Source organism: Erinaceus europaeus, chromosome 13 (genome assembly GCF_950295315.1).
Source record: "Erinaceus europaeus chromosome 13, mEriEur2.1, whole genome shotgun sequence".
NCBI lineage: Eukaryota > Metazoa > Chordata > Mammalia > Eulipotyphla > Erinaceidae > Erinaceus > Erinaceus europaeus.
The window spans coordinates 60,490,678-60,516,498 of record NC_080174.1 but is presented as its reverse complement, the minus strand read 5'-3'; the positions used below and the strand labels follow the sequence as shown (position 1 = coordinate 60,516,498).

Genomic DNA, 25,821 nt, shown 5'->3' with positions numbered 1-25,821 from the left:
AGCAATAACCCTGGAGGAAAAAAAAAAAAAAGTGCAGTGTCAGTGGATTGGGCCAGTACAAAGGAGCAGGTCTGGAGGGAGTGACTATCTGGGTCTAGCTGCAGCTCGGAGCTTTGAATAGACCGCGGTAGTTTCAGCCGCAGCCAATCCCAGAACGGCATTCTCTTGCGTCAGTTGTTGCTGAGGCTCAGAGCCACGCGTCTTCCTCTGGGGTCAGTTCTAGCCGTTGCTGCAGTACCTGTAGTCTGCTTCTGCGCTTCTATCCTTTATAACTGAGACGATTGAAAAAAAATCTCATTCACCTCCGTGAGTATGAGGACCTGGCAAGAGAGCCTCGGTTTCTCTCTCCAGATATACAGAGCAGCATCATGTTCCTCTTCTGTAGAAGCCGCTGACCCATCGATGCCCATTTAGGAGTTGTAGATTCCAGTTTTTCTTACGCGACTTCCTGAGGAAACAAAGTTGGTTTTGGGGGTGGGGTAAGGCCTAGAGGGAAAAGAATCCCTTAACACCAGGCTGGGAAGGCCTGGTGGGTTGTTCCTAGGTTAGAGTAGTGTTGAATTCTGGCCCTTTAAACGCGAGGGGGAGGGTCCGGAAGTGGATGGGTGGGACTACGGGCGTTCCTATATAAGAGGGCCCCAACCGCGCGGGGCCTCCAATCTGCCATTTTCTGTCGGTAGATAGGTGCCTTGCCTCTCAAGCTTCTTCTGTTTTCCTTATAGGATCTGTTCCGTCCATTGGTTCACCGCCTCAGGGCAACGATGGCCGCTGAGTCCACAGCCACTGCCGCCATTGCCGGAGAGCTGGTTTCCACCGACAAGTAAGCGAGACCACGGGGAGTTAGTGTTCGGGGAGGGGGTGCCGGACGGGACTCTACTGGAAGGCAGAAGCTGCTGGGCGGAAGGCTTGCCTCCCTCTGAGCTGTCGTTGGGGTCCGGCGAGGCCAGGGCGCTGGAGAAGCCCCCTTCTGGCGGGAAGCTTGGCGCACTGGCTGCGGCGCCGGCCGGCTGGCGCCCCCTGCCCCGCTTTTCGCGGCCGCCATCTTGCCGGGGGCAGCGGCAGCTGTCTGCCTAGTCTGCCCCTCGCCGGCCTTCCCGGGCCCGGGGCTGTCGCCGGGGAGGCGCGGTCCCAGGGCGCCGGTCTAGCTCCGCACCCTTACTGCCCCCCCACACTCCTGGCGCACTCCTTCGGGAGGCTGCCTCGACCACCTGGGGAATTAAGGAGATTTGGCGCCAAAAGAAAAAAAAACGCTTTGCACGAGGAAGGAGGCTGGGCCGGTGGGGTTGGCGCGGGCGGGAGGGCGGGGCGTTTGGGGGCGGGGCCTTGCGTGCGTCCGCGGCGGGGGGCGGGGCCCCGCGGAGGCGCGAAAACTCCATTGTTTATGGCTGGCAGGGGCTCGGGACGTCCCCGGCAAGCGGCCTGGGGCCTATACCTGCAGTGAGCTCGCTCACCTGGTGGCCTCCTACCTTGATCAAGAAGCCCGGCTGATCGGCCAGTGGTAGAGCTTCGTGCTTCTTGAGACTTGGGGGTGTTGCAGGCGTGAGAGATTTGCCTGCTTCAAAGGGACACAGTGAGTGGAACTTCCCTTAGGGCCGCTTGTGTGTGTGAAGTGTAGCAGAAGTACTGGAAGGGATGTGGAAGATGAGAATTGCCCTGATGGTTGCACACTGCCACTCATGTGTAAGGCATTTCTAAGTTCGAGGAAATAAATGCTCTTAACCAACTAGGAGGTGCAGCTTCACACCTTTCTCGTGTTTTTAAGTCCTAAGCTCTAGTCACTGGGCCATTTTTAAAGGGGCATTAATTTTTTCCATTTATAAGTTCGCTTTCTCTATAGAAGAGGTTGATGTGAAATTTTTGGTTGACCCACTAAAACTTTGCCCTTTGTCAAGTTAGCCAGATATTCACATATGCTATTTAGCTGCCTACCACTATTTTGGTCATTTCATAATGAGCTTCTGTTGTAATGGTTCTCAAATTACCCCAAGAATGTTTGGGAGTTAACAATTTAAACAAGATCAGGCTTTTGCCTGTTGATTTGGTAGGACCAGAATAGACTGGCTTGCCACAGTACAGATACAGAGCTCCTTATTTTGAAGTTGATGCTCACAAAACTGTTTTCGGTGCCCTACACAATGTCTAACAGTCATTCATTCCACTTAGAGGGCACCACATCTGCTACAATATTCAAGAAACACATTACAATATCTAATTGATTTATGAGAGAAAACCAGAGAGCATCACTTTGGCAGATGTGATACTGTGTTGAAGCACCCTCACTGTTGAAAAATAAGAACAGAAGGGAAAACACAAAGCAGAACTTGCACTGGAGTTAGTGTATTGCACCAAAGTAAAAGCCTCCGGGGAGGAGGGTTCAGGTCCTTGAACAGGATGGCAGAATGAATTGTTAGGTGGAAAACTGAGAAATGTTACACGTAAACAAGTTATTATATTTTACTGTTGACTGTAAACTATTAGTTCTCAAATAAATAATTAAAAACCCACCCTCGCCCCCATCAGATTTAATATTTTTAACCCCTTCACATATACCCAGATAGATTTGTGTAAGAGACCTCAGCATCTAAGCTTCCTTCAGTGTGTTGGAACTAGGCTTAAACCTGAGTCACACACATGGCAAAGCAGCAGTTTATTCAAAATAAAACTGCAGTGAGTATCTTTTGCATGTTTTCACATGTAATCTGTGGCTAGCCAAAATTAGCTTAACTTCCTCTAGTCTGTAGTTTACTGGCAGGTCCTTCTGGAAAATTAAATTCTTTAATTCTTTTTTTTTTTTTTTCAACCAGAGCACTGGTCAGCTCTGGCTGATGGTGATGCAGGAGATTGAACCTGGGACTTTGGAGCCTCAGGCATGAGTCTCTTTGCATAACCTTTATGCTATCTGCCCCTGCCCTTACATTTCTTCTACCATAAATTGTACATGAAAACTCAGCAGTCATATGTATTGAGTGCTATTTGGGCATCCTTTTGTTTTCACATGAGTATACAGTGACTTAATGAAGATAAGAATGGAGAAATAGTTTCTGTAAATGGCAATGTGGTATAAGCACTAGTATTTCAAGTTTTTATTCATTCTTAAGATCTAGTTTGCCAGACAGGAAATTGCAACAAAATATAATTTATTAAGGTAGCATTGGCATTCTTTAGTTAACCAAGTTGATGGGGCTGTTAAGAGGAAAACATGATATATAAAGGGAAGAGTAAAGAAAATGATTTGAGAAGCCCAGGAGATGGCAAAGTAGATAAAGAGATGGACTATATGCCAGGTTTGATCCCCAGCATCACATACAAAGAATGATCTCTGGCTCTATAATCTTTAAAAGACTTGAAGGACCAGGTGGCACATGTTACCATGCACCAGGGATTGATTTCAAGCCCATGTTTCCACCTGTAGTGGGAAACCAGGAGCACAGTAACAGTTTGTAGGTGCCTCTTTCTCAATTTCTCTCCCTCTTACTCTATCAAAACAAAGAGAGTGGGCAGGAGGCAACACCACTAGGAGTGGTGGAGTTGTGCAGGCACCAAGTCCCAGAAGTAACCCTGGTGGCAAAAAAGACGTGAGTTTAGTCATGACCTTGCAGGTGGTACAAGGACTAGAGCCTTATCCTTAAAAAAGTACTAGGTTCTTATCACACCAAAGTAAAAGACTGGGGTGGGTGGGTGGAGAGAAAACAGGTCCAAAAAGGATGACAGAGGACCTGGTGGGGTTGTATTGTTATATGGAAAACTGGGGAATGTTGTGCATATACAAACTATTGTATTTACTGTTGAATGTAAAACATTAATTCCCCAATAAAGAAATTTTAAAAAGTACTAGGTTCTAAGTTTGATCCCTGGCATTGCATGTACTAGGATGATGCTATTTTATTCTATATTACTCTATTGAAGGGACTTAAACATGGGACTAGGCAACAGAGCACACATATTACCATGTGTGAAGACCCTGGTTCAAGTTCCTTGGTACTTGCAGGAGAGATGTTTCAGGAGCAGTGGAGAAGTGCTGTGGGTGTCTCTCTCTCCCCTTTTTGTCCCTTTCAGTATAGAAGGGGGGGGAATAAAGAGATCATCAGGAATGTTGGAACCCTAGTGATAATCCTGGTGGTAAAACAAAATAAGATCAGAGACATGTAAAACATCCAAATGAATAATCAGGATAAAATAACTCAAAATTGATCCTTTCTCGCTAGCATTCTAGCTTTATTGAGAGAGAAGTGGGGAGAACTAGAGCATCACTTTGGCTACCAGAGCATCAAACTTGGGGTCTCATGCTTGAAAGTCCAACTCTATCGTACCACCTCCTAGACCACAGAGTTGATTTTCATTCTAGTTTTGCTTAAGTACTTTTGTTTTAGATTTATTCACTTATGAGAGAGAGGGACCTCCAGATAACAATACTGGGTTATTTTGTGGAAAGTTAGTTTGACTTGTGTACCCTCTAGCCATTTATTTTTACCCCAGAATTGCTCAACTCGGGCTTATGGTGCTTTACAGATTGAACCTAGCATCTCTGGTGCCTCAGGACTAAAGTGTTGCTTCACACATGGCACTGTCTCCCCCCCCCCCTTTATTTAAATAGTGATTGGCTTGGCTAAATGCTAAACCAACCAGTCCTTGTCATTGTTAGGTTTTTGTTTTTTTTTTATCGCTGAGGCTTGGTGCCTGCACTACAAATCCAATGCTCCTGGTAGCCTTTTTTTTTTGTGTGTGTGTGTGGTCAGTGTTACTGTATTTTTAGTGCTCTTATTGGATAAGACAAATTGAGAGAGATGGGGAAGAGAATGATAGATACCTGCAGACCTGCTTAACCTCTTGTGAAGCAACCCCCCTGCAGGTGGGGTGGTGGTGGGAGCGGGATTCTTTCATGGGCCTAGCACTTCACAGGCCCCGATGGTTAGCTTTTTTTTACTTAGTTCTTAAACTTGCTTTTTTTTCTTTTGTTAATGAAATATAGAGCAAAGTAGTTTGTACTATAGCCAGGAGAAAAAGAAGTGTTCATGGTAGTATGGCCAGCAAATAAGGTTTTTTGTCCCCCCCTTTAATACTCTGGTATTCAGTTGATGCTGGGGACTAAACCTGGAAACACCTGGGGCACAAAACATTTGCACATAACCATTATGCTTTTAAGAAATATTTGAATAGGATTGAATTTGGTGTTAGCAGATATTAAAATTGTAATATTATAGGGCACTTAGTGAATCTTTTCATGACTTTTTCTCCTTCCATTTTAAGTTTGTTGTCATGATTTTTTTTTTTATTATAGGACTGAAGAAGATGCCCCTGCTCCTTCTACCTCTGCAGATAAAATAGAGAGGTAAGATTATTTACACAGTACAATTAGATTTTTATCTGGAAGATAAAGTTTAATTAAGAGCTATGTAACTCGAGGGAAGTTAGTGCCATTGTTTTATTTATTGATAGAGACAGCCAGAAATTGAGAGGGTATGGGGAGATAGAGACACCTGCAGCCCTGCTTCACCACTTGAAAAGCTTTCCCTCTGCTGGTGGGAACTAGGCTTGAACCCAGGTCCTTGCACACTGTAAATGCACTCAACCAGATGTGCCACCACCTGGCCCCTGTATCACTATTTTTTTTATATTTTCCCTTTTGTTGCCCTTGTTTTTTATTGTTGTGGTTATTATTGTTATTGATGATGTCGTTGTTAGCACAGAAAAATGGAGAAAAGAGGGCAAGACGGGGAGAGGAAGGTAGACACCTGCAGACCTCTTCACTGCCTGAGAAGTGACTGCCCTGCAGGTGGGGGGGGCGGGGCCGGGGGGGGGGGTCCAACCTGAATCCTTATGCTGCTCCTTGGGTTTCAAGCCACCTGCGCTTAACCCACTGGGCTACGGCCTGACTCCCCCTGTATCACTCTTAAATATGTAACAACTAAGACTAAATTTACACTATTTACAATTTTAAAGTATGTATCCCTGATAATATCTTCAGATTAAAAAAAATTATTCCCTTTTGTTGCCCCCTTTTTTTTATTGTAGCTATTGTTATTGATGTCGTTGTTGGATAGGACAGAGAGAAATGGAGAGAGGAGGGGAAGACAGAGAGGGAGAGAAAGACACCTGCAGACCTGCTTCACTGCTTGTCAAGCGACTCCCCTGCAGGTGGGGAGCCGGGGAGCTCTAACCGGGATCCTTACCCTGGTCCTTGAGCTGTGCGCAATGTGCGCTTAACCCACTGCGCTACCGCTGGACTCACCAGATTATTTTTTATATTTTATTTTCCCTTTTTGTTGCCCTTGTTTTTTATTGTAGTTACTGTAGTTGTTATTGATGTTGTTGTTGGATAGGACAGAGAAATAGATAGAGTAGGGGGAGAGAAAGACACCTTGCAGACCTGCTTTACTTCCTGTAAAGCAACGCCTCTGTAGGTGGGAGCGGGGGCCTTGAACTGGGATCCTTATGCTGGTCCTTGCATTTTGTGCCACATGTGTTTAACCCACTGCACTACCCCCAACTCACTTCAGATTTTTTAAAAATAGTTTATTTATTCCCCTTTGTTGCCCTTGCTGTTGTATTGTAGTTATTATCGTTGTCATTGTTGTTGGATAGGACGGATAGAAATGGAGAGAAGAGGGAATACGGGGAGAGAAAGATAGACACCTGCAGATCTGCTTCACTGCCTGTGAAACCCACTCTCCTGCAGGTGTGGAGCTGGGGGCTCGACCCGGCACCCTTAAGCGGGTCCTTGGCGCTTTGCCTCAAGTGCACTTAACCCGCTGCGCAACCTCCCGACTCCCCAGATTTTTTTGTACTTGAATAAAATACTTGGACTGAAACTCACAATAATAGAACAATAATTACAACAATAAAACAAGGACAACAAAAGGGAATAAATATTTTTTTTAAAAGTTATTTACTTGTTGCCTGGGGCTTTACTGCTCCAGGATAACCTTTTCAGATAGAAAAGTAAATGTAGCTTGCACTTTAAAATGTGATTTTAAAAAATACTTGACATATTGAAAAACTTTCTTGCAGTGTGGATGTGGATAGTGAAGCAAAGAAATTACTGGGCTTGGGACAAAAAAACCTTGTGATGGGGGATATCCCAGCAGCTGTAAATGCATTCCAGGAAGCTGCTAGCCTTTTGTAAGTACTGTTTTACTGTGATGAACTTGTATAAACAGCTGTTACAGGAGGACTGGTGAACCAAGAGTAGTAGTTTTAAAATATTATTTATTATTTTTCATTTAGAAGTCTATTCCTGTAACAAACTATATAGTCTTAAGTGTCACTGAGCAATTTTAGTCTTTGATTTTCCTGAGTAATATAATTAGTTTTCCAGTTTTGAAACTTTTCCAATTTTAACACTGGAAGTTCTGTGTCCTTGAAAACTTTATTCTCAAAAAAGTCACAATGGTCTCTCTCCTATTAATGCTATTATTAGCACAGTCTTATTTATTTACTTATTTATCATTTTTCTCTGGGCTACCTTTTCCCGTCAATAAATTGAAAGGGAGAAATAAGGACTGAGACAGCGTAAACTTTTTATGCAAACTACTTTCCTACCTGAAATTTAAAAGAAAGTCATCAGAAAACAGATGCTTAGAGGACCAGAAGATAACTCATGAAATATAACATACATCATCATACACTTTTTTTTTTTTTTTTTACCAGAGCTCTGCTCAGCTCTGGTTTATGGTATTGCGAGGGATTGAACCTGGGACTTTGGAGCCTCGGACATGAGAGTCTTTTGTATAACTGTCATGCTATCTACCCTCCACCCCATCACCATACTTTTTTAAAACTTAAAAAAAAATTTTTTTTATGAGCTTAACCCTCTGCGCTACCACCCGAGTCCCTTAAAACTTTTTTAAAGAATATTTAAGTTACCTATTTATATCTTTAGAGGCAGAAAGAGTGAAAGATCCAGTGTGGGCTGGACTTCACTTTGCTTTACATGGTAAAGAAGCACACCACTCAGCTCTGGCTTTTTTTTTTTTTTCTTCTTCTTTACTGGAGGATTAATGATTTATAGTCGACAGTAAAATACAATAGTTTGTACATAAAATTTCCCAATTTTCCACATAACAATTCAAACCCCCCCCCCCCCCCCCGTCAGCTCTAGCTTATAGTGGTACTGGGGATTAAACTTGGAAAGTCTTGCCATGACCATTATGCTATATATACCTGGCTCTATTAATGACAGCAAGGAGAGAGGGCACACTAGAGCACTAGTCTGGCACATGGGATGTAGGGGTCAAACTTATGATGTCATGCTTAAAAGTCCAACGCTTTAGCTACCCCATCACCTTAGGACTGCTGGTACAAAATTTCTTTTGTGATGAGAACTAAAAATTATTGTTTTCTTTTTTTTTTTTTTTGCCTCCAGAGTTATCACTGGGGCTTGGTGCTAGTTGTGAATCCACTGCTCCTGTGGACTTTTTTTTTTTTTTTTTTAATATTTTTGCATAGACAGAGAAATTAAGAGAGGAAGACAGAGAAGGGGTGAGAAAGATAGACACCTGCAGACCTACTTCACTGCTTCTGCAGGTGGGGAGCCAGAGTGTATTTTGCTCTTTTTTTTTTCTTTACTTTTTATTTATAAAATGGAAATATTGATAAGACCGTAGGATAAGAAACGTACTATTCCCACCACCAGAATTCTGTATCCAATCTCCTCCCTTGATAGCTTCCCTATTCTTTATCCCTCTGGGAATATGGACCCAGGGTCATTATGGGGTGCAGAAAGAGGGGCGGTCTGTCTTCTGTAATTGTTTCCCTGCTGAAGATGGGTATTGACAGGTCAGTTCATACTCCCAGTCTGTCTCTTTTCTTAATGGGGTAGGGGTCTGGGCTCCAGGACACATTGATGGGGTTGTCTGCCCAGGGAAGTCAGGTTGGCATCATGTATCATCTGGAACCTGGCGACTGAAGTTATTATCTGGGAAGATGGTGTCAGTTGAAAAAAGGACTAGAAAGCTGGATCAGGGAAGAGAGTAGCTCCCAAATATGGGGAAAGTATATAAATATTTTTTACTGTAAACCCCATCGATTTGATCTGGGGCCCATATTCATCACAGGAGCCTATGTAACCTCCGCATCCCTGTAGATCTGAGCTCACATTCTGTGGTCATGGCTAGGAACATTCCAGGCTGCACTAATTATTTAACTATATCCTTAGCTATTGCAGTGCTGTTCTAGATGCCATCTAGAAAACTATATACAAACATAAATATGCTTTGATTTTTTTTTAAGTCCCCTTTTTAGTTAAAATAATTTTTTTATTGCCACTAGGGTTATCACTGGAACTTGGTGCCAACACCACTAATCTACCTCTCCTAGTGGCTCCTCCCTCCCTCCCTTCTTTCCTTCCTTTCTTCCTTCTTTCCTACCTTCCTTTCTCTTTTGATAGGTCAAAGAAATTGAGAGGTATAGGGAGAAAGAGACACCTGCAGACCTACTTCACTACTTGTGAAGTGGTGTCTTCCTCCTCACCTCCCCACCCTCACAGGTGGAGAGTGGGGATTATAATTAATGAAGTAGAAATAGACAGGGCAGTGCTTTAGCTGGGAGAGTGCGTTAGGCCCTCCTTTCAGTTTCCAGCACTGCATGTGCTGGAACTGTGCCCTAGTCTTAGAAATAAATCCTGTACATTAGATGTTAATTCAGATTTTAGTGGTTTATTCTTTTTGTAGAGGTAAGAAGTATGGAGAGACGGCTAATGAGTGTGGAGAAGCCTTCTTTTTCTATGGGAAATCACTTCTGGAGCTGGCAAGGTATGTCTTTCAAGCTGCAGTTTTTAAGTAGGATGTTTCATATCATCTTTGTTACCTACTTAGAAACCTAAATGTGTTTGCTTATATCATTAGCTTTGACATTTCAGATGAGCGATGTGAGATAGGTTTTTAGTTGGAATGAGGATGGGTGTAGAAGCATGAAACTGATGAATGATAGGTAGGTACAGCACTTGATGTAAAGAGTAAAATTCAGATTTTGATTTTTGGGGTTATTAGAAAACTTCCTACTAGTTGGAAAGTTGTTGGCATGTTTGCTACTTGAATTTATTAGCCAGAAGAGTATACTGGCAATCTGGTATGTTTAATGTCAGTTCTGTTAATTTTCTGATTGTCTAATAAAAAATATTCTGGCGACCTGGCGCAAAAAAAATTGACAGCATGTTCTCAGAATATAGAGATTTGGTTGGATGTGAACTTTGAGAAATTCAAGAGACATTGGGCTGAGAAGATAGCAAAATGGTTATGCAAAAATACTTTTAATGCCTGAGGCTCCAAAGTCCCAGGTCCAATCCTTGGCACCACCATAAACCATAATTGTGTAGTGCTTTGGTTAAAGCAAAAACCTGTACAGATAAGTCATCATTGTTTTTCAAGGAGCTTGATGAAAGGATATACTTATTTCCTTTATGGCTTAGTTTACATTAAAGGTTTTGGTTATTAATTTCTATGAGTATTTAGACTTAGTCTCTTTTTACTTTTACGATAGAGGACTACATATTGTAGAAAATTTGTTAGGTTCTAGCCATTATATCTTTGGTGCTTTCTCCTTTTGTTCTCCTAGAATGGAGAATGGTGTGTTGGGAAATGCCCTGGAAGGTGTGCATGTAGAAGAGGAGGAAGGAGAAAAAACAGAAGATGAATCCCTGGTAGAAAATAATAATGTAGATGGTATGTGGAGTTGCATGTGACTTTCAAGAGATGCAACATTTATTTCTGTGCATAAGTGGTGGAAATAGTGCTCTGTGTCCTCAATGTTCTCATAAGATACCTGCAGTGTCACCTGGATCCCTGCATCTGTTGAAGACTGCAGTGGATGTAATTTGTTACTGAAACTGACAGCAAACTATAAAAGGACAACTAAATTTCCAACATAAATAGTTATTTAAATTGGCATTACAGTGATTACAATAATCTGAAATATTTTGGTGCAAAACTTTAAATGTGTGCAGGTCAGTTATTTTAATAGCAGTGCTTTTGGAGATGTTTATATTTGTTGTGTCTAAAAAAGTTTAATTTTTAAAATGCATTATTTAAGGAGAATGAATAAACTTGACATCTCTTACCTAACTGATAATCAGGATGCTCAAGTCAAATAGTCTCTTAAGAGCTTGTGTTTCTTTTGCAATATATTGCTCTGTTACCTGTGGCTTTGCCTTTGCATTTCTCAAGGGGGCAGAGAATTCTTAGGCCATCTGTTAAAAGTTAAATCAGGCTATTTGAGGGCTTAAAAGGGAATATATTTTTAGTTTCCATTTATGCCTTTATTATTAAACTCGAAGACATGTTTGTTCTTCATGTTCTTTAACCATGTAGAGGAAGCAAGGGAAGAGTTGAGAGAACAGGTTTATGACGCCATGGGAGAAAAAGCAGCAAAAAAAATAGAAGACAAGTCTATTGTAAAGCCTGAACCTGATAAAGAACAGGAGACTGAAATGGAGAAGGGAGAACAAGAAGATATGGATATAAGTGAGCCTTCCACAGAACTACAGGAAAAAGTTGAGTCAAATCTGGATCAGTTAACTGAAACTACTGAAGAGGCAAAAGGAACAGCAGAAGCAGGACTAAATGATGCTGAAGTCACTTCTGGGAAGTCAGAACAGGAAGTACCAGATGCTGAGGAAGGAAAATTAGTTTCTAGCATAGATGTCCAAGAAGAGTGCACAGAAAAAAGAGTTCAGGAAAAGCAGGGAGAAGTCATTGTGAGCATAGAGGAGAAGCCGAAAGAAACATCAGAAGAGCAGTCTGTTGTGACCCTAGAAAATAAGAGTATGACAATGGAAGTAGAAGCAGAGCCTGTAGCTCCAACAGAAAAGACAGTGGAAGTGGGTGGGCATGACTCAAAGGCAGAGGCCTCTGAAAATGAGCCAGGAAAGGCTATTGTTGAGCAGCTGGTAGGGCAAGAAATGCTTCCTACTAAAAAGTCACCAAAGGTGACAGCAGAGGCTCCGGAAGCCTTAGCTGGAGAAGCTGGTTCAGATGTCTCTGGGGATTTGGGGCAGGAAGCCACTGTTCTTAAGGATGGTGCAGTCAATGGACTGTCAGCTGCAGATCTGACTCCTGTTGAGCCACAGACTTCTGCAGAAGGACTGGCAGAAACAAAAGATGGCTCAGAACTAGAAGTCAGGGCAGAGTTGGTTCCTAGCCAAGAGACTAAGCTGCCTATAGAAGAGTCTGAGGCAGCTGGAGATGAGGTTGTGACCAAGTTAGCCCAGGAAGCTACTGAGAAATCGGAAGACAAAGTTAAGGTAGCTGCTAATGAAGAGACAGAAGAACAGATGAAAGAGGGTGAAGGTAAATGGGGATATGCAAGAGCTGTAGTGGGTGGAGTACTTTCTGGATTTGACTCACTAATCATGGGTAAAAGTCAGCCTTCCATTCAGGATTTTCCGTCTGCCTTGGATTAGGAAAGATCCAGCTATGGGTATAGTTAAAGAAGCTTATGTGTTAAATCAAAAGTAGGTCTTTTAGGTGGCTTATAAACTAACACTTTCACTAGCTGCAAAATAGGCCTATATGATTCCTGAGACTTGGCTAGCAGTCAGTAAATTGTTACACCATACTAGCCAATAAAAGAAAATAAAGCTAGGTGAATGAGGGGTGGGATAAATAGGGAGTAGAGAACCAGGCAGGCAGAGAATGCTGAATGGACATTCACTTGCATGCATCTGGATATCTTTTACTACTGTTTACATCACTACTTTAAAAAGCAAGATAAGAGTAGTAGAATCCACTGAATTGGTACACTTAAACAGGCATGCCATTTAGATGAATGTTCTACTACCAGAGTGTAAGAATTCTGGTGTGCTCTTTTAGTCTTCGGGAAGTATTTAGAGGCTTATTCACATTGGTGAGTAATCTCCAAAAGATAATAAAAGTATAACCGTTAGCCTGCTTGCTGCTTTCTCCCTTCATTTCATGCTTGCTTTGGCTGCTAAACTGAATTTTTTGTTACTTGGGACATTAAAAAATGTGAATACTTTATATAATGTTACTCCTAATTGTAATTCAGTGTCATCAAAGCCTGTAAGCCTCGAACCAGAACTTAGAACGTAATTGGCACGTCTGACTTGAGTTGTGCTATCAATTGAGGATTCTACTCTATAAGGTTTATCTAACATTAATGATAACCACTGGCATATTCCAATGAATCATTAATAATCATAAATGCCAGACTGTTTGAAAATCTATGTCTTAGATTTCCAAAGAGCCCTTAGCAGTATCTGCAGGATATTCTGATAAAATCCCTTCTAGCCAGCACAGGCATGGTAACCAGAAGTGGGCTGGTTAAATGGTAATGCCATCGGGATGCATGTTGGGTTTTAAAAGTTCTTTGTAAAATGCAGAGCTGAACTTCTCATTTACTGTTATTATTTATTTCTACCAGAGTACTGCTCAGCTCTGGCTTATATTGGTAGGCATTGAATTAGCGATTTTGGAGCCTTAGTTATGAGAGTTCCTTTGCATGACCATTATGCTATCTTCCCCACCCACTTTCTTGTTTTTTAATGATAGTGAACAAAGTAGTAATATTAGTACACTCAGATAAAATTACTTAAAAATATGTGTGTATCCTTACTGCTTTTTTTTTCCCATGAGAAATAGACTCCCAGAGTACCACTCAGTTCTGTCTTATGGTGGTTCTGGGAATTGAACCTGGGACTATCTCCCTAGCTCAATAAGGTTACTAAAAAAAAAAAAAAAAAAAAAAAGAATTCTGGCACATGCACTGCCACAGATTGATTGGGTTTATGGCCTTGCATTTGAGTGTCCAAAACTTTACCCATTGTGCCACTTGCAGGCTGCATAATGTCACTTTTGATTCCAAAAAAATAGTATGTAGCAAGCAGTTAACTCTAGTTGGGGCTTTGGGATCTAGTTGACTTATTTAGGGTCAAATATAGCCCAATAATCATAGATTGAGTTGAATGTATTCTTCTAAACTACCTCACCAGTGGGGAAAAAGGCAAATTTTCTCTACTGCTTTAACCCACATCATATCTGAAATTTCCTGGTGATGTTAAAAAAATTGCGATTTAAAGATTAATTAGTTAATGTGCTGGGGTACCAGAGGGTCACTCTGTCACATGTGGGATCTCATGTTTGAGAGTCCGTGTGTGTGTGTGTGTGTGTGTGTGTGTGTGTGTTTGTTTTACCAGATTACTGCTTAGCTCTGGTATCACACCTGGGTGCTCAGAACTTCATGCTTAATTGTTTGCATAAGCAACTTAGGCTGTCTCTCCAGTCTCTAAGAATTTAATTCACAAGAAAGAAAACCAGAGTACTACTCTGCTATATGCAATTCAGGGACTGAATATAGAAATAAAATTCCTCATATCACTTATTATAGAAATCCCAGGAACCATACGTTGAGTGTATATGTAGGTACTATTTATTGCAGTTTCTCATGTTTTATAAATGACGAAATTACAGAAAATAGGCAATTTGCCTGTCACATAACCAGTAAGGGGAGGGCAGTTTACTCTTAAAAAAATTTTTTTTTAAAGTATTTTATTTATTTATTCCCTTTTGTTGCCCTTGTTTTATTGTTGTAGTTATTATTGTTGTCATTGTTGTTGGATAGGACAGAGAGAAATGGAGACAGGAGAAGATAGAGGGGGAGAGAAAGACACCTGCAGAACTGCTTCACCGCCTGTGAAGTGACTCCCCTGCAGGTGGGGAGCCGGGGGCTCCAACCAGGATCCTTATGCCGGTCCTTGCGCTTTGCGCCACCTGCGCTTCACCCACTGCACTACCGCCCAACTCCCGGGATTTTACTCTTAAAGACCAAGCCTGTGACTGACTCATTTGGTAGAGCACATTCTTTACATGTATGAGGTCCTGGTTTCATTCCTAGTACTGCTATGATCTCTGACTTTCTGGAGCATTTTTTCCTCTCCTGAGCATTAAAAATATTTTTAAGAATATATATTTTTTATTTATATTTTACTTCCAGGGTTATCGCTGGAACTCATTGCCTACACCATGAATCCACTGCTCCTGGAGGCCATTTTTCCATTGTGCTACCCTAGTTGTTATTACTATTGTTGTTACTGTATAGGACAGAAGTTGAGAGAGGAGGGGGAGAGAAAGAGACACCTGCAGACCTGGGCAGGATGTCTTTACATCTTTAGAAGTCAGTTTTTAAAAAATAGCCAGAGTAACACTGGCTCAGACAGTGTTGGAGATAAAGCTCAGGACGTCATGCTTGAGAGTATAACACTTTATTTACTCCCATACCACATTTACAAGTCATTCTTAGGGTTTATACCACTTTCTGTCCATACTGATAAAAGAAATGGTATCAAATAGTATTTCTTTTTCCTTTAAACAATAACATTCCATTTTTTAAAACTCAGCACAGTAAAGCATTCTTAATTTATTATTATTTTTAAATCTATTATTGGGTAGAGACAAATTGAGAGAGGAAGGACACCTGCAGCCCTGCTTCACCACTTGTGAAGCTTTCCCCCTGCAGCTGGGGGCCAGGGGCTTAAATCTGGGTCCTTGCACACTTGTGCACTTAACCAGGTGCACCCCTACCTGGCTGCATTTATTATCTTTATTTACTGGAGACAACCAGAAATGGAGAATGAAGGGAGAAGAGAAAGGAAGAGAACACTGCAACACTGCTTAACCACTCAAAGAAAACTCCCTATGTATCCGTGCACATAACATGTACTCAACCAGATGCACCACCACCTGGCCCAGAGCACTCATTTTTATCTGAAGATAGGTTATCAGGTTAGGAAGTGTTTTAATTTCTCTTTTTAAAAAATATTTTCCCTTTTGTTGCCCCTACCCCTTTTGTAGTTATTGTTGATGTTGTTGGGTAGGACAGAGAGAAAATGGGCTTGAACTGTTCTGTGCAGTGTAACATGCACTTAATTGGGTATGCTACTGCCTAGCCCTGCTTAACACACTTTTTAAAAATATTTATTTATTTCCTTTTTGTTGCCTTTTTTGTTGTTGTTGTTGATGTTATTGTTGGACAGGACAGAGAGAAATGGAGAGAGGAGGGGAAGACAGAGAGGAGTGAAGCGACCCCCCTGCAGGTAGGGAGCTCAGGCCGGTCTTTGCACTTTGCGCCACATGTACTTAACCTGCTGTGCTACTGCCCGACTCCCTTGACACACTTATAATTGATATAAGTCCACATAATTTTAGTTACTGTATTATAATAATTGTCCAAATAACTAGTTTTTTTTTTTTTTGAAAAAAACACTGCTCAGCTCTGTCTTATGGTGGTGTAGGGGATTGAACCTGGGACTTTGGAGCCTTAGGCATGAGTCTCGTTGCATAACCATTATGCTATGTCTCCCTACCCAGTAATTAGGTTTGTTTTATATTTCTTTTATTTTTATTTATTGGATAGAGACAATCAGAAATTGAAAGGGGAGGGGAGACAGACAAGACACTTGCAACACTGCTTCACCACTTGCAAAACTTTCCCCTTGTAGGAGGGCACCGGGCCTCAAACCTGGGTCCTCACACATTGTAACATGTGCGGCTCTGCCAGGTGCACCACTACACCAGTCCCTGATTAGGTTTTTTTTTTTTTTTTTTTTCTTAGTTACTGCTTTAGTATGAAGTGGAACAGATACCAGATTATTAAAGATACAGAATGTGACCTGGGAGGTGGCATCAAGATAACATCATCTTGTGACCATGTCATCCTCATAACACTAGAGCGCCATACAAGCATGAGTTCCTGAGCTCTATCGTTCCTGAGCTCTATCCTTCTCCAGTACCACATGTACCTGGACAACACTCGGGTTCTCTTACCTTTAGCACACATCTTTTTTTTTAATTAATTTTTTAATTTCTTTATTGGGAGATTAATGTTTTACAGTAGACAGTAAATAACAATAGTTTGTATATACATAACATTTCTCAGTTTTCCATATAACAGTACAACCCCCACTAGGTCCTCTACCATCCTGGTCCAGGATGTGTACTCTACCCAGCACCTAACCCCAGAGTGTTTTACTTTGGTGCAGTATAGCACAAATCTTTTTAAAGAATCTTGTAAAGGAATATATGGTGGCCTGGCAGTGTTGCAGTGCACATTACAGTGTGTAAGGACCCAGATTCAAGCCTCAAAAACCTGTCTAGTATAAAATGAAGAAAGTATGTAAACCTATTAGAAGTATAGACATAAAGGGCTGGCAAACTAGCTTACTTGGATAACTCACCCAGGTTTAAAGGAAGCGTTGGTGTAGTAGTCTCTCTTCACTATCTCTGTGTGAAAGAAAGGGAGGAATAGAAAGATAGGATGTGTGGTTGTTTGGATGTTTGTTGATGGCTCAAAACCACTATGTTAAATAGTCAGCAGGAGGAAAGGGTAAAGCAGGATTTGTTTGTATTGAAGTTAATTAACTTATAACTGACCCCTTTTGGGGAACTTGGAGTTTGTTTCACTTATGTAATGTACAGCAATACCCATGCCATGCAGTTCACACATGAAAGTAAAATTGCTAGATAAAAGTCTTTTTTTTTTTTTTTTTTTTTTTTTGATAAAAGTCCTTTAACGTGGCTTCGTTGCTCTTAGGTCTCATGCCATAGCCTCTGAGTGTAGGAGAGATCATCTTTGTTAAAGATGCTTAGTGGCCTGGAAGGTAGTACAGTAGACTTTCAGGAGTGAGAACTTGAGTTTGATCCACTGATGCTGCATGTGCCAGAATAGTGCTCTGGTTCCCTCTTTTCCCACTAAATAAAGTTTTTAAAAAGATGCTTAACGAGGGCCAGTGAAAGTTTACCTGGATAGTGTGCCTTCTATGCCATGCATACTACCCCACTTAAAATCTGGCCTTTGCCCCACTGTAGGAAGTTTTGGTATGCCACCTATCTTTCCCTCTATCTCTGTTATGTCTGCAAAAGTCAGCCCAAAGTAGTAAGGCTCTGGTAACAACAGTCCAATAGAAATTAGAAATAAGCGAAGGCCAGGTAAATGTAGTATAACACATAGGTAGCTAGAGGCTCCGAGTTCAAATCCCCAACATACCCAAATCTGAGCAGTACTGTGGTCAAAACAAAAAATGCATACTAGAAGATGGCAAGGTAGCAATATCCTACCCAATTTAAATATTGACGGTTTACACTTTGTGCTTTAGCTAATTATCCTGTCCTTATAAGCAGTTGATCACTGTAAATAACTGGTTATGTATGGTACCTGGCTGGCCAACTTCAGAATAAAGGCTATTTGACAAATGTTAGTATCTCTAACTAGTTAGAAGATATCTTCAATATTGAAGAATATTTACTTACAGAAACTGAAGGTTCAGAAGAAGATGAAAAAGGAAATGACAAGGCTGAAGAAACACCAAATGACCCAGTTCTTGAAAACAAGGTGAATTTTGTTCCATATCTTTACTTTTTCACTATAGTGACATTTAGTATTGTGGATACTGGGGTAGACATGGTGAAAGATATTTTTTTCCCCCTTGGGTAGAGGTTGGGATACCCATTTATTCATACATAGAATAGACAGAACTGTTTGATTCCAGGAATCCTGTTAGAGTAGGGCCCAACATACATCACTGTTAAAAATCACTGAAGACTTTTGAGTTTTGAACCCTATGCCCTTGTGTTCTGTTTCTATCTCTGGTTTTTTTAAAAAATATATATATATTTATTGATTTATTCCCTTTTGCTGCCCTTGTTGTTTTATTGATGTCGTTGTTGTTGTATAGGACAGAGAGATGGAGAGAGATGGGGAAGACAGGAAGAGAGAAAGACACCTGTAGACCTGCTTCACCGCCTGTGAAGCGATTCCCCTGCAAGTGGGGAGCCAGGGACTCGAATCCGGGATCCTTACTCTGATCCTTGTGCTTTGGGCCATGTGTACTTAACCCACTGCGCTACCACCCAACTTCCTTTTTAAATCTTGATTAGATAGAGATAGCCAGAAATCAAGAGGGAAGTGAATGATAGATAAGGGAGAGATAGACACCTGCATCACGGCTTCACCACTTGCAAAGCTTTCCCCCTGTAGGTGAGGAATAGGTGCACCACCATGTGGCCCCTGAGGTTTTTTTTTTTTTCCTCCAGGATTATTGCTGGGCTTGTGCCTACACTAATCCACTGCTCTTGGAGGCTATTACTTTCTCTTTTGTTGCCCTTGTTTGTTGTTGGATAGGACAGAGAGGGGGAGAGAAAGATAGACATCTGCAGACCTGTTTGACCGCCTGTGAAGTGACCGCCCTGCAGGTGGAGACCCCGGGGCTAGAACTGGGATCCTTATATCATTCCTTCCACTTTGTGCCATGTGTGCTTAACTGACTGTGCTACCGCCCAGCTCCCAGTCCCGTTTTTTTTTTAAATATTTATTTATTTATTCATTTTCCCTTTTTGTTGCCCTTGTTGTTTTGTTTTTTAATGAAAGACCAGAGTACTGCTCAGCTCTGGCTTTTGGTAGTACTGGGGGATTGAACCTGAGACCTCAGAGCCTCTGATATGAAAGACTTTTGCATGCCTATTATGCTATCTTCCAAGCCTGCACCTTCATTTATTATTTTTTACTTATTACTGGTTAGAGACAGAGAAATTGAGATGGGAGAGACAGAAAGTGAAAGACACATGTAGCCCTGCCTCACCACTCATGAAGCTTTTCCTCTGCTGGTGGGGATCAGGGGCTTGAACATGAACCCTTGCACACTGTAATATGAGCACTTAACCAGGTGTGCCACCGCCTGGCACCTTATACTTTTTTTTTTTAATCCATACTAAATTAATACATCTAAGGTTGTAATAGAAAGATGCCTGTTTGTACTTCTTGCCTAATACAATAATTTGGATGTATTCAAGTCTCAAGAAAATGAAGAGGAGGAAATCGGGAACCTAGAACTTGCCTGGGACATGCTGGATTTAGCAAAGATAATTTTTAAGAGGTAAGCTTTTCTAGGAATAGATTGAGAACCAAATGGTGGTGGTCTGGGAGGTGGCGCAGTGGATAATACACTGGACTCTCAAGCATGAGGTTCTAAGTTTGATCCCTGGCAGCACATCTACCAGAGTGATGTCTGGTTTTTTGTTTGTTTGTTTTTCTGTTTTTCATTAATAAAATGTTTTTTTTTAATGGTGTGCATGCCTCACATGCTTGAAGGATCTAGCTCCAATCCTCTGTTCCCTACCTGCAGGCAGGAAGATTCATGAGCTAGTGCAGCAGTGCTGCAGGTATTTATGTCTCTTTCTATCAGAAAAAGAAAAAAAGATGGCCATGATCATAGAGTTGCCCTGCAGTGATAACCCTAGTGGCCAGAAATAAATAAATAAATGATTAAATAAATAAACAAACATGAAAAGGACAAACACTATTGAGATATCTTTTTTCTTTTTAGGCAAGAAACAAAAGAAGCTCAGCTTTATGCTGCACAGGCACATCTTAAACTTGGAGAAGTTAGTGTTGAATCTGGTAATACATTTTTTTCATTCCTCTAATCTTTTTTTTTTTTTAATTTCTTTATTGGGGAATTAATGGTTTACATTTGACAGTAAATACAGTAGTTTGTACATGCATAACATTTCTCAGTTTTCTATGTAACAATACAACCCCCACTAGGTCCTCTGAAGTCATTCCTCTAATCTTAATGTGTAAGATGCACACCTTACTGTGTGTGTGGCCCTTGGTTTGATGCCTGTTGTCACATAGGAACATCATACATAGTGCCAGTGCCAGGGGACCTCTATTGATTGTGGGGCAGTGTTTTATTTGTCTCTAGCTCAGGGCGTAGAATGAAAAATATTGGAGCCCCACCTGGAGGAATAAAAAAAAAATTGGATGTGGGCACCTAGCAGTATTGTACATGTATATGTAAGACCCTCACTTCTTGTTGCATTAATAACTTTAAAAAAAAAACAAAAAAAACAGGTAGGCCAGAAGCTAGCTCAACTGATAGAGCACACTCATGGCCATGTGTGAGGACTGGTGTGCTAGGAGTGGTGAAATCATGCAGGGGCAGAGCCCAGATGCAAATAAATAAATAAATCCTAGCCTAATCTGTTACGAGTGGTTGGTTTGGAAAGGACAGTGAATTAGGGTCCCTACAGTTAAAATGATACTGTGAAAAAGGACTTTTAAAAAGTCTTAATTTGACTATAGTCTTGCCTGCTACATAGAAAAAGGAAGTGACTTAGTGAATAGTTTGAGCTTTAGGAGAACTGTATTAAATGATGTCCTTGCCTTGCTTTCTGTTTCTTTCTCTTCACTAGAGAATTATGTCCAGGCTATAGAGGAGTTCCAGTCTTGCTTAAACCTCCAAGAGCAATACCTGGAAGCCCATGACCGTCTCCTTGCAGAGACCCACTACCAGCTTGGCTTGGCCCATGGATACAATTCTCAGTATGATGAGGCAGTAGCACAGTTCAGCAAGTCTATCGAAGTCATTGAGAAGAGAGTAGGTGAGTAAACACCAGCTCTTTCACGGTAATTTATTATTTTAATCAGAGCACTGCTCAGTTCTGTCTTATGGTGTGGTATAAGTAATTGGAGCCTCAGGGATGAGAGTCTGTTTGCCATAACCATTATGCAGTCTGCCTGGTCCCCCTTGGATCCTTTTGTGGTGACTATTACTGACCATTTTGGCCTGTTCTTTGTAGCCGTTTTAAGCGATCAGATGAAGGAGGCAGAAGGATCCCCTACTGAATATGAGAAAGAAATTGAGGAGCTGAAAGATCTGCTACCTGAAATTAAAGAGAAGATAGAAGATGCCAAAGAGTCTCAGCGGAGTGGGAATGTAGCTGAATTGGCTCTGAAAGCAACTCTGGTTAGTTTGTTTCCCTTTTAAAGTTTTGGATAATAGCATGTTATCAAAGGCGTCTTCATAGTTAGGACAGGACACATGGCTGGAGTGGAGCAGGGAACAAGATAAAGGCTATTTAGTCCTAATGGTATAACATTTAAGTGTATATGATCTACATTAGAGCCAGACTATTGGGATATGAATTCAACCTTAACTATTTACTGTCAACATTTTCTTTAACAACGATGCCTTAATTGACTCATGTAAAATGGAAATATATGGAATATTTTTGACAGTATAAATAGTATTTATTTAACCAGTGTGAGGTATTTAAAGCTATCCCAGATTACCTATTTTGGGCTGCTAGAATGTTAAAAGAATATGTGCTTTTTTTAAATGTAGAGACAGAAATTGAGAGAGAAGGGGGAGATAGGGAGCGAGAGACACCTGCTGCACTGCTTCACCACTTGTGAGGCTTCGCCCTGCAGATGGGGACCAGGAATTGAATGTCCTTGCACATCATAATTTGTGTACTCTATCAGATGCACCACCATGACTTATAAAAGCTTTCTATAGGCTAAGGAGAGTTTAATATAAACAAACACTCTTTTCTTTGCCCTTGGCTGGGTAGCAGGTATTGGTAGAGAAGATAAATGATTTTGCTGCTGTGTGAGAGACCTCTAGTAATTGGGGTCATAATCTGCGTAAATGGTAGGGATAACGGCTATGGGTGACTCATGGGCTCTCTGCAGGGGGCCATTTGGGTTTGTCATCTCTCACACAGGTGGAAAGCTCTACTTCAGGCTTCACTCCCAGTGGAACAGGTGCCTCAGTCTCCATGGTGGGTAATTCTGGCGATTTTTGTCACTTAATATTTGACTTCAGCATTTGTCTGATAGGCTGAGAAACTCACAGACTTCCCTTTCACCAGATTGCCAGTAGAAAGTCAACAGATGGTGCTTCCTCGTCAAACCATGTGACTGACATTTCTCACCTTGTCAGAAAGAAGGTAAATCTACATGCAGTCGTTCTTTTTCTTTTTAAATAATATTTATGTGTTCCCTTTTTGTTGCCCTTGTTTTATTGTTGTAGTTATTGTTGTTATTAATGTCATTTGTTGTTGGATAGGACAGAGAGAAATGGAGAAAGGAGGGAAGACAGAAGGGGAGAGAAAGACAGACACCTGCAGACCTGCTTGTGAAGCGATTCCCCTGCAGGTGGGGAACTGGGGGCTCGAACCGGGATCCTTATGCCGGTCCTTGTGTTTTGCACTATGTGTGCTTAACCTGCTGCGCTACCCCGACTCCCCTCTTTTTTTTTTCTTAAAGCTTTTTTTAAAAAAATATTTATTTTATTTATTCCCTTTTGTTGCCCTTGTTGTTTTATTGTTGTAGTTATTACTGTTGTTGGATAGGACAGAGAGAAATGGAGAGAGGAGGGGAAGACAGAGAGAAATGGAGAGAGGAGGGGAAGACAGAGAGGAGGAGAGAAAGATAGACACCTGCAGACCTGCTTCACCGCCTGTGAAGCGACTCCCCTGCAGGTGGGGAGCCGGGGTTCGAACCGGGATCCTTATGCCGGTCCTTGTGCTTTGCGCCACCTGCGCTTAACCCGCTGTGCTACAGCCCGACTCCCTCCCCTCTTTTTCTTAAAGCAGTGCTGGGACCTCACCCATGTATGCCACCTCTGCTCTTGGATCTTTGATTGTAGAGAGAGAGAAGAGCACTTTCATCATCCTTACAGCTCCCTTTGCTGCAGTGCTGGGCCTCCATTCTAGGGCTTTGTGCATCAGGCCCATACTCCCTTGCAGCACTCTGAGGAGACTTCCAAAAGATGGTTACTATGATTCTTTTTTAAATTGTTATTATTAAACATTTTTTATATTTTTATTGTAGTAGTAGTTGTTTTTGAATAGGACAGGGAAGACGGGGGGGGGGGGAGAAAGACAGACACCTGCAGACCTGCTTCACCACCTGTGAAGCTACTTCCCTGCAGGTGGGGAGCCGGGGGCTCAAACCAGAATCCTTATGCCAGTTCTTGTGTTCTGTGCCTCCTGCACTTAACCCGCTACGCTACCACCAGACTCCCAATTCTGTTTTTCTGCCATGTAATTGCCACGTTTTTTTCCTCTTCTGAGGAAGCCTTATCTACAAAACATGGAAGAGAATAAGTTGGCATTTGTCTCCTGTGGCAACTGTGGATCCTAGTGTTTGTACACATGGTGGGAGAAACAAAGAGGGATGTGTGTTGCCTTGTTGGAAAAACACTAAGCACATCTTAATCTTCTATAATTGTATCTTTAGAGAAAACCAGAGGAAGATAGCCCTCAGAAAGATGATGCAAAGAAAGCCAAACAAGAACCAGAGGTGAATGGAGACAACGGAGATGCTGTCTCCAGTGGAGATGCTGTCTCCAGTGGAAATGAAGTTTCCGAAAACATGGAGGAGGTGGGCAGTTAAACTGGGTTTGGTTTTTTTGTTTCATTTCCCCTTGTTCTCAGGGCCCAGGGAAACCATTCCTCCCAAGTGCATGTTCTCACTTTGAGCCTGTTAGAACTGATTGTGTGCAGCGATCATTTAAAAACAAGAATTGTTATGGAGACAGTTTGGTATGGAGTTTAGGATGTTACAGTGACAAATGGAACATAAATATATTCAGATCCACCTAATGAGTGTATGAGAGGCATTTAATTGGCAAGACCACTGGGTTTTTTCTGCTTGCTCCTTTCTTTGTAATATGAGTCCCAACTTTGTCTGCTCTATTTCAGAGAATTAAGAAAAAGCTGTAATTTGTTTATAATATAGGGAGCAAAGCAGAATTTGTTGAGAATGTGTTTTACTGCTGAATGAGCCTCAGTTGTATAAGGTGAAATGACTTGGATTAGGGTTGCTTATGCCCAGGCTCCTGTTTATCTTCCAGGGTAAGAATCAGGCTGAGAGCCTGGCAGCAGTGGAGGGGACAGTGGAGGCCGGAGCTACAGTTGCAAGCACTGCATGTTAAGAGAGGGAGCATAGCCTTCCTCCTGAGGGAAAGTGTTTTGTATATAATGTATTTTTTCACTTTTGGGGGAATTCTTTTTGTATAACTTCAATAAAGATTGTAAGCAAAGGTTGAGACTTGAATGGTTTTTTCCCCCCTTAAATATTGACTAACTCTGTGCCTTGGAGCACTCCAGATTTTATATTGTGGTCAAACTCAGTCCCATCCTCCAATTCTGTACTGCTCTGTTGGGGGTTATAAGCTATTTCTATCCATCTAATATTTCTATCCATCTAATATGGATATGAATTTCTATCCATCTAATATGGAGGTGGTCAAATAAGCATTGGCTCTGGGCCCTTTATTTTTCAATGGTGCTATCTAATTTTTCCATTTTATATACATGACTGAACATAGTTGTTACATAACTTTCACTGGTGCTGTCTCTTGATGGGGGCTATAAAAACAAGATTTGGTAAAGATCTTGCTCTGGTGCTGAGTATCTTTTAGACTTTGTAAGCCTCTATGCCAGGCCTTAAGGTAGTTACATTTATCTATTTAGTCTTCACCTAGAGCCAAGATTCTGTTGTGTGTGGGGGGGAAGCTGAAGAAAATTAGGGGGACGACTTGATCAGTGTGGAAAACTGGTGTGCTGAACTTTCTGATCTGAAAATAGCTAAGTCACTCTCAAAGACACTTTAGTTATGGTTGGAAGGATTGGGGCTGGGAATGGTTAAGTTCCATTTGTTATTCTCTTGTGTAGAAAATTGAACTATGCTAATACTTGGAATTGTTAATCCCAATTGCAGTTTTGACTTCTCTAAATAAAGATACAAAAAAAAAAGAAAAAAAGAAAAATGGGGTCTGGACTTGTGTTTAAAGATCTCACAGTGGGACCATGGGATGCTGGGGTTGAGAGGAGGAAAACTGCCAGTCATTGTGGCCGTCCAGTCCAAGCGACTGGCTAGTGCTGAAGGCACTGGTTCCAAAACCATCTCAGAAGAACAATTTTGAGCTAGAATTCGGCACTGGAACCTACGGGGCATGGTTACTCTGTTCACGGGAACAGCTTTTTGAAGGTAAATGGCCAAGGGAAAAAAATCAGTGTAGTGCGG

General features: G+C 41.5%; 2 protein-coding genes across 3 annotated transcripts in view; both read left to right on the top strand.

Annotated features, from left to right (window-relative positions):
- The window catches only part of TMEM69 (transmembrane protein 69), a 132,225-nt gene that overhangs the window by 46,102 nt on the left and 60,302 nt on the right, over positions 1-25,821 (top strand). The window lies entirely within an intron of this gene.
- NASP (nuclear autoantigenic sperm protein) lies at positions 653-25,569 on the top strand. Of its 2 annotated transcripts, XM_007538462.3 has the most exons (15): positions 653-820; positions 5,279-5,329; positions 7,009-7,119; positions 9,669-9,749; positions 10,552-10,658; positions 11,304-12,281; positions 18,257-18,336; positions 19,794-19,876; positions 20,327-20,400; positions 21,198-21,386; positions 21,585-21,751; positions 22,512-22,568; positions 22,659-22,736; positions 24,031-24,174; positions 24,647-25,569. In XM_007538462.3, exons 1-15 carry the CDS (start codon positions 762-764, stop codon positions 24,725-24,727), a joined length of 2,340 nt encoding a protein of 779 aa, XP_007538524.1. In that variant the 5' UTR covers positions 653-761; the 3' UTR covers positions 24,728-25,569. The 2 variants fall into 2 exon arrangements, with proteins under 2 accessions (XP_007538524.1, XP_007538526.1); XM_007538464.3 differs by lacking the exon at positions 11,304-12,281 and having other exon boundaries at positions 655-820.

What these genes read in the sequence shown, in the direction of transcription:
- NASP (XM_007538462.3), top strand. Translation starts at nt 762, where the DNA reads ATGGCCGCTGAGTCCACAGCCACTGCCGCCATTGCCGGAGAGCTGGTT. An exon ending in ACCCAGTTCTTGAAAACAAG is followed by an intron (nt 18,337 to 19,793) that starts GTGAATTTTGTT and finishes GATGTATTCAAG; the next exon opens with TCTCAAGAAAATGAAGAGGA. An exon ending in TTTCCGAAAACATGGAGGAG is followed by an intron (nt 24,175 to 24,646) that starts GTGGGCAGTTAA and finishes TTTATCTTCCAG; the next exon opens with GGTAAGAATCAGGCTGAGAG.